Source organism: Lytechinus variegatus, chromosome 18 (genome assembly GCF_018143015.1).
Source record: "Lytechinus variegatus isolate NC3 chromosome 18, Lvar_3.0, whole genome shotgun sequence".
NCBI classification, from domain to species: domain Eukaryota; kingdom Metazoa; phylum Echinodermata; class Echinoidea; order Temnopleuroida; family Toxopneustidae; genus Lytechinus; species Lytechinus variegatus.
The window spans coordinates 3,354,683-3,374,008 of NC_054757.1; the positions used below are offsets into that span (position 1 = coordinate 3,354,683).

The following is a 19,326-nucleotide window of genomic DNA, read 5'->3' on the forward strand; positions in this document are numbered from 1 at the left end:
AGATATGACCTCATGAATACATAATTAGCCCTATTGAAGTCAATGTAGTATTGGCCTGGTTCCTGATGTTTAAAGCCAGGCCAAAATACACTGACTTCAATGGGGGCTAATTATGTATTCATGAGGTCATTGCGCTCTATGCCAGACCAGTGCTGCATATCACATTACTTTCATTATTGTACATGTTGTATATTTCACTCATTCTGCGCATGCCCACTAGACTGTTGAATACAGTCTCATATATTTAATGGCAAGTTTTGTACAGGAGTCTATATGGGCTATTCATTGGATTTCGGTCCTTCCAGGGATATGCTCTGGTATTGAACGGGCAATTGATGCAGACCTAGAACCTACAAATTTTGACCAATCAGAGGAACAGGTTATTTGACACTCTTAAATAGAGGTTTATAAGGTGTCATACACCACACAAAAGCACTTTGTAAGACCAACATAATGTGCCATACACCCGCCACACCAAAGGAAAATCTAGAGTGTGACTTTAAATTTGTGTCAAACATGTCCAATGTTACAAGGGAGATTTCAGCTCGGGGACCCATCTTGAAAAGAGTTATGATTGATCCAATCAATCACAACTATGGTCGGCGAGCAACGTCAACATCTAAAATACATTTTTGTTCAAAATATTTTCAACTATGATGTATATTCATGCATTCATTGTGCTCTTGAAAATTCACTTTTGATTATAGAGGACATTGTGCAAATTTTCTGGGGAAATTTTTTTGACACTGATGGATTTCCATAGAGTTACAATTGATTGGATCAATCATAACTCTTTGTAAGACGGGGCCCTGGTTTAATTATGTTCTTGAAAAATTCCCTTATCCCTTCGTCCATTTCCCCTCAGGATTGCTTAGAGATACAAAAACAGTGTTACATAAAGGCACCATGAATTGCGCTTCAAAAAAGTGAGAATAAATTACTTCTTGAAATGGTTGAGGCACTATAATTCAGTCTTCTTCTTCTTTATCTTCTTGTCTTTTCCTTTGCCCTTCTTCTTTCCTTCATCCTTCTTCTTGGTGCAGACTCCGTCTGGTCCGTAGCATAGTCTCTTATCAAGCTTTCCTTTCAAGTAGAATCCATACAGCTCCTCCTCCTCGTAGTCACCAAGATAACCCTGACACATCTGCAACATTCTATGAAAAACAAAACCAAAACATCTTGTGATTACATGCAATACATTAACTTGCCTTGCAGAAGTAAAATCACAAGCAAATTGAGAGGCATAGGTGACTTTAGATACAAAAAGCAAATTTTTCATCCCAGTTTAAGCAAAACAAGTGTAATTGACCTTTGCTAAGTTTCTTGATATCTAAGGGGACTTCCACATCGACAAAGGTAAAAACAGATTGAATATACCCACCCTCAAGAGAAGGCTGCACCCCTCCCCCACCCAGATGGCCATCTTTTCATAATTTTTTTGGGGAGAAGGTCTATATCTTAGGGGGTCTGTTCAGGAAAACACCCCAATACGTCTTTGAAATAGGGGATCTTTTTTGCATTTTTCAAGAAATTCTTTTTAATTCCCCAAAGTCCAAACCATCGCAAATTCAGGGGCTAATTTACTAACTATAGGCCTACTTCCAAATGCCTGTGATGATTATGGATATTATTTTGATGACTAGCCAGTGAAAAGGGGACCAAAACCTAGCCCATTTCCAAGTACATGTAAACCCCACCTTACCTCAGGGCATTATGGCCCCCATCCTAGATAATTCGCATGATAAATCTGCCACGCAAATTTTTGTGACAGCACCACTCGCTGACTTTAGTTTCAAGCCTCGCACAACTTTTGAGACCAAATTTGTTCAAAGTTATTAAAATGCACAATATCATGTAAGTGCATGTCAGACCAAAATTGCTCAACATGATTTCTAGACTGTCTAATTGGCAACCTTGTTAGATTCGCCCTCAATACACAAGGGAAGGTCCCTCAATAATTTGTTCTGATGTACCTACAGCTCTGAACCACTCTTTATTTCAATACAAACTGTGTTTTCAGCTGAAATTCATTAATGAGTGATTATTTTTACTTTTATTGACTGTAGTCATTTAACCCTAATTTTCATGATACATGTATATCTGCTGTGCAAATTTTTTTTGACCTCGCCGCTCACTGACTTTTTACTTTCAAGTCTTGCGCAAATTTGTGACGCCCGGGTACACGGGTACACGGTTACAAAATTACGCAACATTATGTAATTGCATGTCAACCCAAAATTGCTCATAAACGTGATTTCCTGTACAAATCCAATGAATATTGTGTATTTAACCAAAATTCATAAATGTATCATTATTTCTACTTTTACTGATTAAACTTAATTAATTTTGCCTTGTTTATGATCAGAATTAAGTCGGGAATGAATTCCATCGAAAAAACAATAAAAAATAAAAAGTAAAAAAACAAAGAAAAAAAAGGAAATAAAAAAACAATAAAATACATAAGAAATCGGTCTTGGTACCAGAATTTTTTTCATTCACAATTGTTAGGAATGTTATAAAGAATATTTTCACCAAAAAATAGCATTCTAGGAGCTTTATTTAGTGAATCAGAGCAAAAAGTATGTTTTCATGAATAAATGAGCATAATTAATTTATATAAACTATAATATGAATTCAGTGAAATTTACCAATGAAACTTACGTCATTCTCTAAGATCATGCAAATTTTTGTTGTGATCATGCAATCCGCGGCCGAGATCTTAAGGGGGGCCATAATGCCTCCCCCCGGAACCACAAGAATCAAAATACCCGAGAGATTTAGGGTTAGCTGATGTTATTTATGGCTGACATAAGAAGTCACCAGCGAATTTAGTCCGAAAAAAAAATGAAATTAACAAAACAAACAAAGACACCGGTATTAATCTGAAAACAATAACACACTTGTATGTATGTTACTATTAGAAATCGATTTTGGTATCAGAACTTTTATTTAATTGACATTTGCCCCCCTCCCCCACAATAATTTATGCTTTCACAATAGCTCAATTAAGTTAGGGGGTTAAGGGTATCACTAAGAATCTGGAACTAGCAAAGATGTGTATGATTGACTGGACTGACTCCCAGGGGGTGGGTACTCACATAATATTGGTGGTACAGGGACCTGCCGATTTGATGACCCTTTTTCTAACCTAATTTTCAGTTCTCTAGATACTCCAAATGACTTAAGTTCAATTCAGAAGCCGCATGCCACCGGGTGACCCTACTCACAAGACTACCGTTACAAAACATCTCAGGAATTTCCCTAGCCCTGCTAAAATTGTCCAGTGCGGGCACCACATGCTGCACTCAAATCTTCAACTCCCTCCGCTAGCAGCTCCATGCACCTCTAGCGCCCACATATTCATGTACATGCACAGCGCTTATAGCGTGCATTGTACCTACAGTGCCGCGCTCCCATTCCGCAGACCCTGTTTTTCCCACCGCCCATTATACATGTATATTTAGTTCCCAAGACCCTGTTACCCTTGTCAGTTCCTTACACCCCCATTTCAGGGTTTCGTGAGGCACACCTCCATCAAAATATAATTTGAGTGCCCCCCCCCTCCCCCGGAGACTGACTGGGGTTGGGATTGGTTTAATACCTGAAAGGCCATTTGCCTCCTCCTTGCATGATACCTGGTGTATCTTGAATCTTAGATCCAGGTCCAGACAGACGCTTCTTACCATTGATTTCCTTCACTCCAACACTGTATAAAGACAATGACACATTATCATTAAAATTGCATTTCTCATGAGGCATAGAAACATATTGATGTTGCAGTTAAGGCCTTTGCAGCAAATGTGAAAAGTTTCAAAAGCTTTTACAATCATTTGAGGGAGTCATATTTCGTTTGGCACATGCATATTTAAGGAATATTTGAAACATCTCACAAAAAATGTCCATATCCTGCTATGCCTTTTCTTTCTAATTCCTTTGCAATTTTTTTTCAATTTAAAGGGATACTCCAGGCTGAAAATAATATGATTTGAACAGATTACGAAAAATCAGACAAACAAAACACTGAAAATTTGACCAAAATTGGACAAGGAATAACAAAGTTATGGCATTTTTAAGATTTGCCTTATTCCGGTGAATCAGGTCTAGTCATGTCTTCATAAATATTCAATTATGAGCAAACTGCTTATGTCATATCCCTACTTGTTCTTTTATATTCAAAATTTTCCCTTCAAGAACAAAACATATTGGAATATGAACTAAGGTACATGTAAGTGCTTTAGATACATTCACTGCAACTTATACATGTAATAAGGGAGACATATCATTCACACCTGTATGAAATTGAAAAAATGAAACAATCATGATTTCATGTAATAACGTAAGGGAAAGTGGGGATGTCATATCACTGAATTTAATTTATTACCAAATATTTACCAAATACTAATTAAATTCAATTCAATATAAATATTTACAGCCCGCAGCATCCCCTTAAGCTTTGTTGTTTGCATAGGATCTTTGCATAATAAATGATAATATGTTCACAAAATCGTTGAAAATCCACAGACAGATCAAACTGTTATGCACATGCCACTAATTTCACGTGAATATTAAGCATTTGATTCTCAGAACAATTTCATGTTTATGTGTTCTTTATGCATTTTGACTTGCTGTAGTTCATGAGCAGCACACTGACCATTGCCCCGGGGGGGGGGGGCACTTCCATTCATGAGTGGATACCATGCGCGACCATGGGGTCTCGAAAAGCACCCTAAAAACGTAATTTCCATATTCTGAAAATGCACCCCTTAACAAGTATTGGCATGTGAAACCCTACCCTTAACAAGTATTGGAAACAAAACGATACTCTTGGCAAATATTCCCTGAAATGAACCCCTAAACAAGTACAGGAATGTTTTATTGTTACGGGTCCTTCAGTCGTCGGCTTTACCTTATTTGGTTTAGTATGACCCCACCTTCTACACCTCGCGCAAATTGCACTCTAAACACGAAGTGTTGGGGCAAAAAGGACATTCTTTATAAAACGTTTTAATTTTGTTTTATCATCCCCGCAAATTCGACCCTAAACACGTAATTTTCCTAGCAAAATAGATACCCTTTTTTCATTATTTTTGTGTTTTTGACACCCTTATCACGTTACGTACGTAACGTGCCCTATCTTGAAGAAGACATCCTTTTTACGTGTTTTTTTTGGTCGCGCATGGTATCCACTCGTCAATGTAAGTGGCCCCCCGGGACCACTGCACAATTGTTGTGCGGTCTTTGCTCTGAATGCACATGATATAGCTTTAGGACTCAACCATCGAGAGAGATTCAGGGAAACACTTCTCTTGACATTCACGTTCTTCACAAAATGTTCCTGACTCTGAGAAGTTCAAATCAGCCACTATTTCTTGGAAAATAGCCTCTATACATCACCATTCAGTTCTATTCCAAAGGCACTTTAGGAATATGTCATTCACTTTTTAACCTGCTAATGCTCTTATTCCCACAGACTCACAACAATCTCATGATTCTTGAATGCAATTTAAAGAATATTGATACTTTTTCTAAAACTGCACCATTAAATGATAAAGGTGTCAATCACAATAATCTTTATGGTTCATATTTTAATGACAATGTACCTCTACACAGAGCTGGCCGGATAAGGGCCGATGATAACGATTCGCATGTGTAACATATACAACACTGCCCGACAGAGGGCAGCAATCCACAATGGCGCTGTGTAAAATTTCCCCCTCCACACTTATTCATATGCAAAATATCAATTGACTTGCAGAAGTATATTGTGACCTCAAGAAAACATCCTTAAATCAGTGTATGTAAAGTAGTAAACCCATTTTCAAGGTTCAACTAAACTGGGTTCCAAAAGGAACTTATCAAACTTTACAAGGGCACTTACCGCAGTCAAAATGAACAATATTTCAACACAGGCTAGCTTCGATAATCTTTACTTTAATAGCACATATGTCAATAATTACATGTAAGAGAATGGGGATATAGTATAGCCCTTTAAATTTTCACTGTCAATGTTATTATTTGTGGTGAATGGGGCTACAGAACTCTGTTGACATACATGGTCAGAGGATTGAGGCTCGATGCAACATTTCCCATTATCTCCTTGTATACTAGAGTACATGTATACATGTATTCACTTATTAAAGATAAATTCCAGTTTTGGTAACGATCTCAAAATGACTTTTTACAGAATATAATATAATGACCACCCAAGTGTCTGTTTGTATGAATAAAAAATATGTGCCAAAGGATTCTGGAAGAAATTGTGTAATTGCTGAGAAATAAGCAAAATAAGCAAAATAAGCGCGCATTCGGTCACTTCCGTCTGGTCTTTATTCCAGCAATAATTATACACTGTCCCACGTGTGCCTATATGTGTTGGTGATCTTCAGTGTGAACGTTTTCAGCGTAGATTTCAAAATTTAACAAAGTTCAGTTTATGTAACTGTACCAGATCTAGATCCTCGATGATATTCTGACAATTAAGCCTGGTTTTACAGATTTTCTCATGAAATCCGTGTTTACTGCAACTACTGGCATTTCTCTTTAAAACACAAAGAAGGAAGGGGTACAACTCACTTGTTAAACTCATCAGAGCACAGCTCTTCAAAGATATCAATGATTTCAGATTCCGGTAGTTTCTTCTTCAAAGATGGTCTTTTCTCATTCGCTTTGTCCAAGCGTTCTGTCATCTAAAATACAGAAGGTGGATTTAGAGCAAATTCAGAAGTAAACATTATTAAACTATCAAACGTTAATACGAATTATACCCTTTATTACAGTAAAAAGCTGTCTGAATCATAATAAAATTCAATGTGTTCAAGAAGACAACTTTTTCTTCTATATTACTACGGGACAAAGTTGATAGAATCAAGAGTCTCCCTCATTTTAACTGACTCTTTTGCTTTGTTTTGTTTTGATATTCCTCTCTTGGCCTGGGAATATTTATTTGAGAACCATAAGAAAAAGAAAATATGTAGCCCCTCTGTTTTAACAAGCCCCCCCTTACTTTTTCTAATATTTTACTAAGAAAAGAAATTACAGGATATAGGCCTATATTTTTTCATAAATGAACCCAAAATCTGCATTATTTGAAGTTTATTTATATTTTGGACCTGGGAATTAATGTTTCACAATACTGGAAAAGTAAAAATGGAGGCTTATCATGCATGTAATTCCTCAGTTTGAACTAAAAGAAAAGGACATTTTCAAATATACCGTACACTAGAAAAAATAGAAACAAGGCTCTATTTACTTACATTAAAAATTTTGATTATGACTCTCAAAGGATTAGTGATTTCGGGGGCCCCAGTCAAGGACGACAATATTCTAATAAACTATAGAGGACTGTACAATAGAAGAATAATTTTGGTTGATAATATAATAAATTAAGAGTAGGCCTAGGCCTATTAAAATACCTACCATATGAGTGAGAATATGACAGGCATCACATTTCAAAGACGAAGGTAGATGAGGGGAATGATGTTCCTCATCATCTAGGTCAGGAGTTGAGAAATTAATGGTTCCAAGACTTTCACCTGGTGGTCTGGGAGGAGCTTCTTCCTCCTCCTCCTCTTCTTCTTCATCTATAAAGTCATCCTCAAACTCTTCTTCTTCCTCTCTTTCAAATCCTTTTCTAGGCCCTCTTTTCAGTGGTAAGGTTCCTTCTTCCTCTTCTTCTTGTGCATAAACAACGTGTGCACTCATCAAACAGAATGAGAGTAAAATTGTCAAACAAATTAAACGATTCGCCTTCATCTTTCTTTTGTGTACGCAGCAGTGACAATGCGGGTAACAGATGGTTGCAAACTCACGCCAGAGGTTCGGGGTGGAATATAGTCAGCACGCCGGTGAGACGTCGAAAATGTAGGTGCTACAAAGACTCAAAGTTATCTTTGCATTCAGCTTTCGATTCGGCCGTCAAATCCTTGTCAGTGAAACAGCTGTCTACTCTGATATCAGGCAGCAACTTTACATTGAAATCAAAACCTTTAAAGAGTACTAAAGGCAAGAAGAGAAGTATTTAACGACCATCAAACTGCAGCAGACAAATTTCGACGAATCGCGCTCGTACACGTATTTTAGCAGAATGGCGAATGATTTGCGACCTCTACGTTTGCAACATAATTAGTGGGCGTTTCTATCAACAGGTCCCAAATTCTTGAAAACATATTCCCCAATTCAGTAAGTTATAGATTTGGTCCAGCTACCCATTTAAAAAACCTGGAAGATCCGTCTGTAATGTCATCCTTGTAATGTAATTAATTCCTTTCAAACATGGCAAAGTTAGGGGGATAATTTCACTCAGCATTCAGGAAATTTCAGGGGCGGATCCAGCCTCCGCCAATAGGGGGGGGGGCGAATCTTTTTTACACCCATATTTTCCCCATCGGCCGCTCAAAGTTGATTTTTGTTTGTTTCTTTGAAGGGGTTGTCCTAATGAGCCAACAAATTTTAGGGGGCTCGATATGGCGCATCGCGTAAAATTGATAAGAAGTTACGAGGGAGCAAAGCGAGCGAGCAAAAAATTTGACATTTGTATTACAAAATCCCTTCTGACATTCAATCAAGCCCTTCGCCATCTGTTTTTAAAAGGAAATACAAAACATTTTTATTGTCTAAGTCTTAGATTTTATTTTTGCCCCCTCCCCCGTTCTCATTCGGTTAAGGTTTAGTTTGGTTTTTATTTTATTTTTTTTCTCATAGAATTGGTAATTATATGATGTTTTTAATATAAGTACAATTTTGGTTATGGGTTGTCCTCAAACAAGGTTTCTTTTGTTTTAGCTTTTGCCTTCCTCACTTTCTTTAAATTTGATAATCATTGTATTCACATTTTCTATTTTTTAATGTATTTTTACCTTGATCCCTTGAGGAGAAATAAATGAAACTTGAAAATTCCAAGTTTGTGATAGATTTTGACATAATATTTGGAAAATAATATTATATTTCACCCTTATCCCTTTCCTTTTCTCTTTATTTTCTTGATCGTGACTTTTTTTTTTTGGGGGGGGGCAAAACGCCCATGTCCTAACTTAATTTCTTAGCTTTATTCTTATAAACAACATAAATGTGTAATAATTTCACAAGCCCTATTTAAATAGTGTGAGCTATTTTAAATTTCATGTATTTTGTCCGGAAAATTAACAATCTGGGAAATGTTTGTGAACCTGAACAAGATGCTCATGTCACTAGGTAATTACTGCGAGCGCGAAGCGCGAGCAGAAGTTTTTACATAGCGTTCTTGCCTTGTCGTAAAGGGACCTATTAACTTGAGGACGTTTTGCAGTTAGCCATTAAAGCGATACATGATTTCAATGATTAAATAATATTAATATTAAGATACACATATCAAATCAACAATCAAAATGAGAGCGTGCAGCGCTAGCTGTTACGTTTTGACAATTGAATAGGGATATTTGAGAACTTTATGGAATACAGAAAATAATAGGTTCCTGACCTTTGCGAGCGCGCAACGCTAGCAAAAAATTTAGTATTTAGAAGATAACACGTAATTTTTTACTGAGCACTTTTAAAAAATCAATTTGTAAATCAAACAAAATAATGAAAGTTCGATTTCCGAGCTGAAATATGTTATGTATATTGACTTCAAAATTTGATATTTAAGCTCCGTAACGAGCAAGATATATAAGTCACCTAAAAAGCAATGCGAGCGCGAAGCGCGAGCGAAAATTTTATATTGTATAGTGACATGAAAGATTTTGAAAAAAATATTATTTTCCAAGTCTTCCCCTCATCTTATTTTATTCACTCGTCTTCCTCTTATATTTCCCCTTCTTTTTTCTCATCTCTTTTCCTTTTTTCTTCTTTCTTTCCCATTTTTTTTGCTCCGCCAATAGGACCTGGATCTGCCTCTGGGATTAATATCGCGACTTCAACGATGGAGACCGACTACTGACACAGTAGCTCTCTTCTATACATGTAGTTGGTGTATAGAGTGGGGGATAGGAGGCCATTTGCCCCCACCCTCTCCCCCCCCCAAAAAAAATGAATAGAATAAAAAAAGAAAAGAAAAGACAATAAAATAGAAGAAACAGAAGTAGTATAAAAAAGGTAGAAAGAAAAAAAAGAAAATTAAAGTTAGGAAAAGGATCAAGATATGTTTTTGTAATTATCCAGTCAAATCTATCACAAAATTAGATTATTGCTTTTAAAGCTTTGGTTAAATAAAATTGAATTGAATTTTCAGTAAAAATTGGCCCATTGTTTTTCTCGGGATTCAACCGCACTGGACTTTGAATACGTTATTTTCTTAAAGGGATGGTCAAGGCTGGAGAAATTTATATCTCAATATATATAAAGTGAAATTCATAATGCAATTAAAATGCTGAAAATTTGATCAAATCGGATAACAATTAACGAAGTTATTGAATTTTAAAGATTTGCTTTATTCCGGTGAAACAGATCTAGGCATGCCTTTATCAATATTCATTATGTGGGCTGACGATGTTATATCCCCACTTGTTCTTTTGTATTTGATTGTATGAAATTAGGTTTATTCAATTTTTTTTTCTCTCCAAATTGGATTGACTACTGATTAAGTGCATTAGTTATTTAATTCTACAACTTATTTCATCATAATGGAGACACATCATTTACACAATCATGCATAAAAAATGAAACATTTATGATTTCATGTAATAACATTATGAACAAGGAAAGTGGGGATGTGACATCATCAGCCCACCTAATGAATATTCATAACGATGTGCATAAAAATTACTGTATCAAAAAAATGTTGATACACTTTTAAGATTTGATAACTTCATTATTTTTTATCCGATTTTGATGAAATTTTCAGCATTTTGCTTTGTGAATTTTTCTCTACTCATTAGGGTAAAAATATTTTCAGCCTAGACCAGCCCTTTTATATTAAATCAAAATCTATCACCAAATTAGATTTTCATTTGGAATTGACCCATTTTTTAGACTCTTGCTGTGCTGGCGTACGCGGGACTTTAAAATGCGATCGCCTGTATTGAAGAATTGAAAGTGGGCGAAGAAGAAAAGAGGGACTCCATTAGTAGAGTGGTATAAGTAATTATATATTATATATTATTATATATTATATAATTATTTATATATTATATGTTTTATATTACCCCTGTAAATTCATCCTCCTCCTGTATACCCTGGCGTCGCCCCTGATTACATGCAATATGATCGCTTTGTAATTTGCCATCATTTTCAGTATATCCTACATTAGTTTGAAGTCACTAATCATAATTTGAAATTTTTCGTAAAGGCAATGTAAAGGCCTGATAATGTGATGGAATATTGCTGACCGTACAATCAGTTGATTGTCATCCGGGGAGGGGGGGGGGGGTCACTATCATTGAAGAGTCGACACATGCCCCGGGGGCCACTTCCATTCACGAGTGGATACCATGCGCGACCATGGGGTGTCGAAATAGCACCCTAGACACGTAATTTCCATATTCTGAAAATGCACCCCTTAACAAGTATTGGCGTGTGAAACCCTACCCTTAACAAGTATTGGAAACAAAACGATACTCTTGGCAAATATTCCCTGAAATGAACCCCTAAACAAGTACAGGAATGTTTTATCGCGGGTCCTTTGGTCGTCGGCTTACCTTATTTGGTTTAGTACGACCCCAACTTCTACACCTCGCGCAAATTGGACTCTAAACACGAAGTGTTGGGGGCAAAAGGACATCCTTTATAAAACATTTTAATTTTGTTTTATCATCCCCGCAAATTCGACCATAAACACGTAATTTTCCTAGTGAAATAGATACCCTTTTTTCATTATTTTTGTGTTTTTGACACCCTTATCACGTTACGTACGTAACGTGCCCTATCGTGAAAAGACATCCTTTTTGCGTGTTTTTTTTGGTCGCTTTTTTTTGGCCCCCCCCCCCCCCCCCCTAGCGCAAAATCACGATGCTGGCCTAAACCTCGAATGCATCGAAGGGAAGCCAATTTCACAATTAAGACACATGTACTTCCACAATATCAAAATAATGTATACAACCATGCAAGATACGAGAAAAAAGATTGGATGCAAAAATACTTTGATTGTTCCATGATAAATACATATTTTGCTTTCAAAGCATTTTTTAAAACAAAATTATAGTATACACCCCCGGTATACACCTCGCTAATTATAATCTGCCTTTCGAAACTGAAGTGGCTACCCTGGGTAAATATACCTATATTATTATTATTATTATTGTTATCCCCCCCCCCCTCTCTCTCTCTTTCCATATCTCTATCTCGTTCTTCTGCTGTGCTTATCCCTCTTTTCCTCAATCTCTCATTTATGAGATAATTAAATGTTTTAAGTAGACTTATTTTTGTTTATAATTCTGTTTTCATTACAAAAAAAAATACAAATGATTATAAAGTGTTTGCAAATCATATAAACTCAGTGTGGATACACAAAAGAGACAAACTAACGACAACAATGATAGAATAACATAATACCCACTTATCCTCTCTAGACTTAAGTTTTTATATACATGTAGAATACAGTAATTGCATTTTCGTTCATTTGCTTTTGTATTGTACTTCATGATTTTGTAAATTGACCCTTTCAGCATGTTCAGCATGAGTTGCTGATCATTTTTTTAACAAATGAATAAATAAATGAATTAAATAATAAAGCATTTGAAGTAGAAATGCAACAAATACTTTTATAGAGTGTTCATTGGTATGCTATTCTAGTCACCCGGTCTATTCAATTTCTTCATCTGGCTTTGTACACTGCAAAAACTCCGGTGTTGATTTAACACCAGTCCGGAATCTATATATGTCCACACCAGAGAAGTGTTAAACAACACCGGTTTCGGTATTAGTCTAACACCAGATAGGTGTTTATACAACACCAATCAGTATTAAAACAGCATCGGTTTGATTCCAAACTGGTGTTGTTTCAATACTTCTCTGGTGTGGACATAATAGATTCCGGGCTGGTGTTAAATCAACACCGGAGTTTTTGTAGTGTAAGTCCGGTTTGTAAGGCATGCCTACATAATATCTTGCTTTGAAATCTGCCTATCGTAATGAAAGAAATGGTCATTTATTTTGACCAAAAATTGCCCATGAAGTAATTACGAAATTGACTATTTGAAGTGATTTATTCTACTGCGAGCTACAGTTCGTATACATACGAAAGTCCAAAACTTCACTTCTTCCATCATAACAAAGGATAACAGATTAACAATAACCAAGTTAAAAATTATTTTTCATTAAATGATTTTCTTTATTAGTTAAGCCAATATTTAACAACAGATTTTAAGAGATTATAAGAGTTCACAATGCAACATTTTTGTTCACAATTTTGATTTATTTTTCTCATCATAAGAGACAATTTTGCTTTAACTGTTTGATTGTGTTTAACATCATAAGATTCTTATTCAAAATAAAGAGAATAAAAGAACAAAGGTAATTCAAAATATTTGTTAAAATTCATTCAGAATATGCTTTTTAACATTTTGTGAATTTTCTTTCTTTTTGTTTTTACTAATGGTAGTACTCAATATTTGGTCCTACTCCCATCCAGTGGACATATGTGCATGGTGGAGCTACAATCGCAAAAACGCCGGTGTTAATTTAACACCAGCCTGAATGGTATCTATATCGGTCCACACCAGAGAGGTGTTGTAACAACACCTCTCTGGTGTTATGCTAACACCAATGTGGCATTTAAGCAACATCAATTAGTGTTAAACCAATATCGGTTTGATTCTTATCTGGTGTTGTTTCAACGCTTCTCAGATGTGGACCGATATAGATACCGGGCTGGTGTTAAATCAACACCGGAGTTTTTGCAGAAGACACAGTGGTGGTTATAATCTCCTTCAAACTTAGAATTAGAAATGGGGGCGTAAAAAAGTATATAAAAAGGTTATAACGAAGAAGGATATGGCGAAGAAAAAAGGTGTGGATTACAACAAAGTATGTTTGCATGTGCAGAGAGGCTTTGTAAAATGTGTTTTCCTATTCGTACCTTTGTATACATTTAGGGTATTGGAGGGAATTTATTTATGTATGTATTTATTTTTTCATTTATTTATTTTATTTATAGATATATACACATTGTAGCATTTTCAGTTACTGATCTAAACAATGAAATGAGTCCATTAATAAGTTGTTCGAAAATCAGCGTCTGATCAATATGGGGTATACTTCCTTGCCTTGAGGTACGCCGAGAGAACGGACTCTGTCTTGATGAATTTGTAGAAATTAAGAAGAGATGGATAAGGCATGAAGTAGTCTTTGATGTAGAAAGCGCCCTCGATGAAGAAATCCATGATATTAAATATTACTAAATCGGCGAGAGTGAGCTGTGTGGAGAAGTAAATTTATATTAAAATTACAAGGATTTTATAATCACCTTTGGAGACTAAGGTTCGAAGTATTTAATCTACCTGATAGAAATTTAGAATATGTATGTTTCACGTACGGACCACATAATTGCGTTTAATATAAGCACATTATCAATAAAAATGAATGTTACTTAACAAGTTTTCGATCGGTGTTCAACATAATCATCATCATCATAATCCACATCCGTTCTCCATGTTCCCCTTGTAAATTTATTTCATTGAAGGATTTCATTTTGGAAATGTATGATACACGAGCAGTGCAAAAAAAATAAATAGCTTGCATGCACAAATCTTAGCAATCATCATAGAACAGTATTTTACGATTGGCTGTATTGGCCACAATGTACAATAAATCGTTGAAAATCACGCGAACGATTACTGACTATAACCTTTGTGCACAGCAAAAACTGTAGTGTTAACCGGTGTACATAGAGGACCACACCAGTGTTAAATTGGTGGTGTTAGTTTTACACCTATAGGTGTTATTACAACACCTTTTGTTGTTACATTTACACTGTTTGGTGTTATGTTTAATCTCTAGGATGTAATTTTAACACCGCAGGGTGTGGTCCTTTACTAACACCAATTGGTGTAAGTTTTAACACCGCGGTTTTTACAGTGTGTTAGGGGACACAGGAATCGAATTCCAGACGTTCGTGTATGTCTAGTCAGACCACTCGGCCACTGCACCTCCAGCGGAGTTTCATGAAAGTTTTCAGTACTGACAGAGGCCAGTGCTCCTGAGCCAATAAAAACGAAGAATCCCACTGAAATGGCAATCACTGGTAATTAACTTTCATGAAACGTCACATGACCTCTAAACTGAGTATCCTTCACACGTAACATGGTCTTACCTTGTTTCCAACGTAGTATATACCTCCTGACTTGTGGAGAGATTCCTCGAAGAATTCATAAAATGGTTTGAGTTTTGTATCTCTGAGCTTCAGAAGACCAGCTACCTGAATCATGAATCAAAGGATATATCAAACCGAAATCTTCATAAATACGATAAAGATCGATGATGGTGGTGGTGATGATGATGACGATGATGATGATGGTGACGATGATGATGATGATGACGAAATTGATGATGACGGTGATGATGGTGACAATGGTGGTGGTGGTAATGATGATGACGATAATATGATGATGATGATGTTGACGATGGTGGTAATTATGATGATTATGATCATTTTAACGATAGTAAAACTGGTGGTGATGATTATGATGGTGGTAATGATGATTGTGATGATGATGATGATGATGATGATGATAATGATGACGGTGATGATGAGGATGATGATGATGATGATGACGGTGATGATGGTGACGATGGTGGTGGTGGTAATGATGATGATGATGATTATGATCATTTTAACGATAGTAAAACTGGTGGTGATGATGGTGATGGTGGTAATATTTTTTTTCCGGCCTCACCATAAGTTTTCTAAAGCAAGGGTAGCTCTGGGGAACTTTGATTTAAGGTACGCCTTCCAACATTCTCTTCTCTTAACGGATCCAGGGGGGCACATCCCACCCGTACCCTCCCCCCTTTGAGATGAATAAACAAAAATTAATGTAAATATGCCCTTTTTACACAAGTGTGCCCCCTTGAAAGTTACATATTTTAATGGAATATGTCGTCCATACACAAGTGAGGACCTTTATTTATTTTTTTATTTTTTTACTTTTGCTTGTAAAGTTTTACGTGGATGAAATGACCTTCAATTTTAGGTGAAAACCTTGGGAAAACGTGCCCCCCTGGAAAATCTTTGATGAGCCCCTGATTCTCTTACCCCATTCTTTCACTCTCTTACATAATATTATTAGTGTTATCATTATCATCATCATTATCATCATCATTAATTTTCTTAAGTCATCACGATTTCATGAATTTTTTAAGACTTAGGGGTATATAGGACGCTGGCACGATGAGTTAAAGCATGGACCTATTACAAGGAAACATCGAAACTTATACTTACCCTCTTGTCAGCATCAGGCTCATCAAATGCTGTTGCCATGGCAACCTCGAAATCGACAACAACTCCTAGTATTTCATCAATTGCGGATGATTCTTTATTGTTATTTCCATAATAACCTGTCAATGATCGATGGTATCAGAAACGGTCAAAAAGACATAAAAGGGAAGTCCAAATTGAAATATAATTGGTATTTTCTTGACAGAGGTTACACAATGAAATATCATTCATGTTTTTGGTAAAGAGGAGTTTAACCCAAATGAAAAATTTATGTTAATTAAATAAGAGAAGCTAATGACAATAAAATCAGAGGAGCTAATGATGTCCAATTTCGAAAAATACAAAATTAAAAAAGAAAAATTATTAAATTTAAAAGTTCTGAAATGCTGTAACTACTTGACCAATGGAAATTTCAAATTGTCCGTCATCAGCTGACATCATTATGCTGTATGATTTGTCAATAAAATATTGCTCTAAAATGATTTACTGAGAGTAACATTTTTGTTTTATTAGGATATGATTTTTTTTTATATAAGCTTTAGTTTAATTACCATCCAATGAGAAATCAAAGATGCACACGACAGAGAGAGTTTCCCTAACACTTGTCACAAACACTCACCGAGTTGTCACTTGAGTCTCAAATTGACAACTCGATGCATGAGACAAGATTCTTACTGCCTTATAATCTTGTCTTATTTCTAGAAAGCCTTCACTCACTTGTTTTCAGTATTTTTGCCCTGTCGCACAGATTATAAGGATGCATTCCCTCCTACATCATTCTTACCGAACTCTCTCGCTAAATAACGCCAAACTGCTCTACTCTGACTTAGAATTTTTCCATCGATTTCTAGGACGGGGAGCCGACCAAGAGGAAACCCTGTATTGTAATATAACACAAAAATGTTTGTAATACATTAATGAGAATGAAGATGGTAATTATACAGTATGACGAATAACAATGATAATGTCATAATGATAAAACATGATGATGTTGATAATGCTAATAATAATAATCATCAACATCATTATAATAATTATCATCATCATCATAATTATCATCATCATCATAACCATCTTCATCATCATCATCATTATCGTCATCATCATCATCATCGTTATCATCACCATCTTCATTATTATCATCATCAGCAGCAGCATCAGTATCATCATCATCGTAAATAATTGATAATCATCATTATCATACTCGGCATAATACCACTATAATAAGTGAAAGAATGAGAATGATGATCAGCACGATAACAACAGTGATTACGGTAATAAAATTGATGATAATGAATATGATAATGCAATATTAATAACAAAGCTAAAATCAAAGGAAGACGTTTTACCCGAACACAAGGCTTATTCCGAAGTGAATTAAAAGACTCAGAAACGTTCAACTCGGTCAATATTTAATTTCTTCGGTCTCATCATCATCGAAACATTAAAGGAGCAATAAATTTGTTAGAAAAACAAAGAAGTGATCCTTACTTGCTTTGTCGCCTTTAACTTTCAACCATTCTTGATCTCCATAGGCAAACCGTACATCTTCAAACTCTTGTCCTTTCAATGCAAAGAGCATTCGAGCTGGTTCACCTCGGGCACGTGCATCAAAGTATATTAGCTTGTAGCTGGGCATTTTGTTAAGATAATGATTCTAATACTCAAAATTCAATGAAATCTATCTTCTTGCAAATCAATGATAGTCTGACCGGAAAGGAAAACACTATTTCTATCAATTTAAAGGAATCTAACCTTTACTGAGCATTTTCTACTATCCAAATATTTACTCTCGAAATCAATTGAACTATACTATTGACTTTCAGAGATGTTGAGTAGCGATAGACCGTCGTGTTTGTGGAGTATGTACACACTTGGTTAGGCATACTTTCGAAATGATTGTGTTGGCCTATTATATCCTACTCTAAATAATTGAAAAAAATATGAATGATTAGAAGAAAGAAAGGATAACGCAAACAAAAAAGAACACCCCACCCTCTCTGACCCGTTCTACCAGCCCTTTGAAAAATAATATGACAAAAACTTGAGCTTGATTAACAATGATTTCTTGTGCGAAAAAATGCAAAATGCAGAAAATTTTGATGGTATATCAGTAGTTTCAAAATAACGGAGTAATCAACAAACAAGCCAATTAACACACCATCACTTACCAACGTCATTGTTGTTTTTTGTTAAATGGGAGGGGGTCAGTAAAGGATTCTACGAAAACTTCCCCTTCTAAGCTTGTGATAGCCGGTGACTTCGATATACACTGGGATGACCAAGCGAATGTTGAAACCAAGAAATTTGCTGACATGCTGAAATCTCATGACCTTCTTTAAAATGTATGTGACTTTACACATACAAGTGGGCACATCTTGGACTACATCTTATCTAGAAGCGATGAGGACATTGTTAAGTCAGTAGAGGTATCTACCTTCCTTAGTGATCATGCAGCTGTACACTGTGACCTTAAGATCTGTAAGCCCATATCAGGTCGTAAAGAAATAGTGTACCGGAAACTGAAAGCAATAGATCATGATGCCTTCGCTAAAGACCTCGACTCATCTGACCTCTTTCAGGAACCAGAGACTGACATCAACAAGTTGATCGATCAATACGACGGAACTCTTTCAGATATTCTTGACAAGCATGCTCCCGTTAAGCGTTGTGTTGTTGCCACACACCCGCCAAATCCTTGGTATTCGGAAGTAATCACTGAGGCAAAGAAGCTGAGGAGGAGGTTAGAAAGGAAGTGGCGAAAGACCAGACTTGAAGTGGATAGACAGTGCTTCAAAGTTCAACGCCAGGTTGTCTGGGACATGGTAAAACATGCAAAGGCCTCTTATTACGAGAAGCAGATCTCAGAGTGCTGTGGACATAGAGAAGTGTACAGAGCCATAGACAAGATGCTTCACAATCGCGTCAAATCTATTCTACCTACACATCGCAATGACCAAGAACTTGCGGAAAAGTTTTGC

At 36.0% G+C, this 19,326-nt stretch overlaps 2 protein-coding genes across 2 annotated transcripts; both read right to left on the bottom strand.

Moving 5' to 3' along the window:
- Window positions 1-940: 940 nt before the first annotated feature.
- Window positions 941-8,079, bottom strand: LOC121431795 (marginal zone B- and B1-cell-specific protein-like). The gene is made up of 4 exons (XM_041629499.1): window positions 7,417-8,079; window positions 6,574-6,686; window positions 3,602-3,706; window positions 941-1,154 (listed from the first exon to the last, which is right to left on the bottom strand). Exons 1-4 carry the CDS (start codon window positions 7,750-7,752, stop codon window positions 962-964), a joined length of 747 nt encoding a protein of 248 aa, XP_041485433.1. The 5' UTR covers window positions 7,753-8,079; the 3' UTR covers window positions 941-961.
- Window positions 8,080-13,854: 5,775 nt separating this feature from the next.
- LOC121432256 (glutathione S-transferase 1-like) lies at window positions 13,855-18,344 on the bottom strand. The gene is made up of 5 exons (XM_041630115.1): window positions 17,837-18,344; window positions 17,130-17,222; window positions 16,349-16,464; window positions 15,221-15,325; window positions 13,855-14,324 (listed from the first exon to the last, which is right to left on the bottom strand). The coding sequence occupies exons 1-5, from the start codon at window positions 17,982-17,984 to the stop codon at window positions 14,151-14,153; spliced, it is 636 nt and encodes a 211-aa protein (XP_041486049.1). The 5' UTR covers window positions 17,985-18,344; the 3' UTR covers window positions 13,855-14,150.
- Window positions 18,345-19,326: the final 982 nt, after the last annotated feature.

Excerpts from the sequence above, each read along its gene's own strand:
- LOC121431795 (XM_041629499.1), bottom strand. The coding sequence starts at position 7,752 with ATGAAGGCGAATCGTTTAATTTGTTTGACAATTTTACTCTCATTCTGT. Across the intron at positions 3,707-6,573 it reads TGCTCTGATGAGTTTAACAA|TGTTGGAGTGAAGGAAATCA; the intron begins GTGAGTTGTACC and ends GTCTTTATACAG. Across the intron at positions 1,155-3,601 it reads GGAGGCAAATGGCCTTTCAG|AATGTTGCAGATGTGTCAGG; the intron begins GTATTAAACCAA and ends TGTTTTTCATAG.
- LOC121432256 (XM_041630115.1), bottom strand. The coding sequence starts at position 17,984 with ATGCCCAGCTACAAGCTAATATACTTTGATGCACGTGCCCGAGGTGAA. Across the intron at positions 16,465-17,129 it reads TTATTTAGCGAGAGAGTTCG|GTTATTATGGAAATAACAAT; the intron begins GTAAGAATGATG and ends GATCATTGACAG. Across the intron at positions 15,326-16,348 it reads AGCCTGATGCTGACAAGAGG|GTAGCTGGTCTTCTGAAGCT; the intron begins GTAAGTATAAGT and ends TTCATGATTCAG.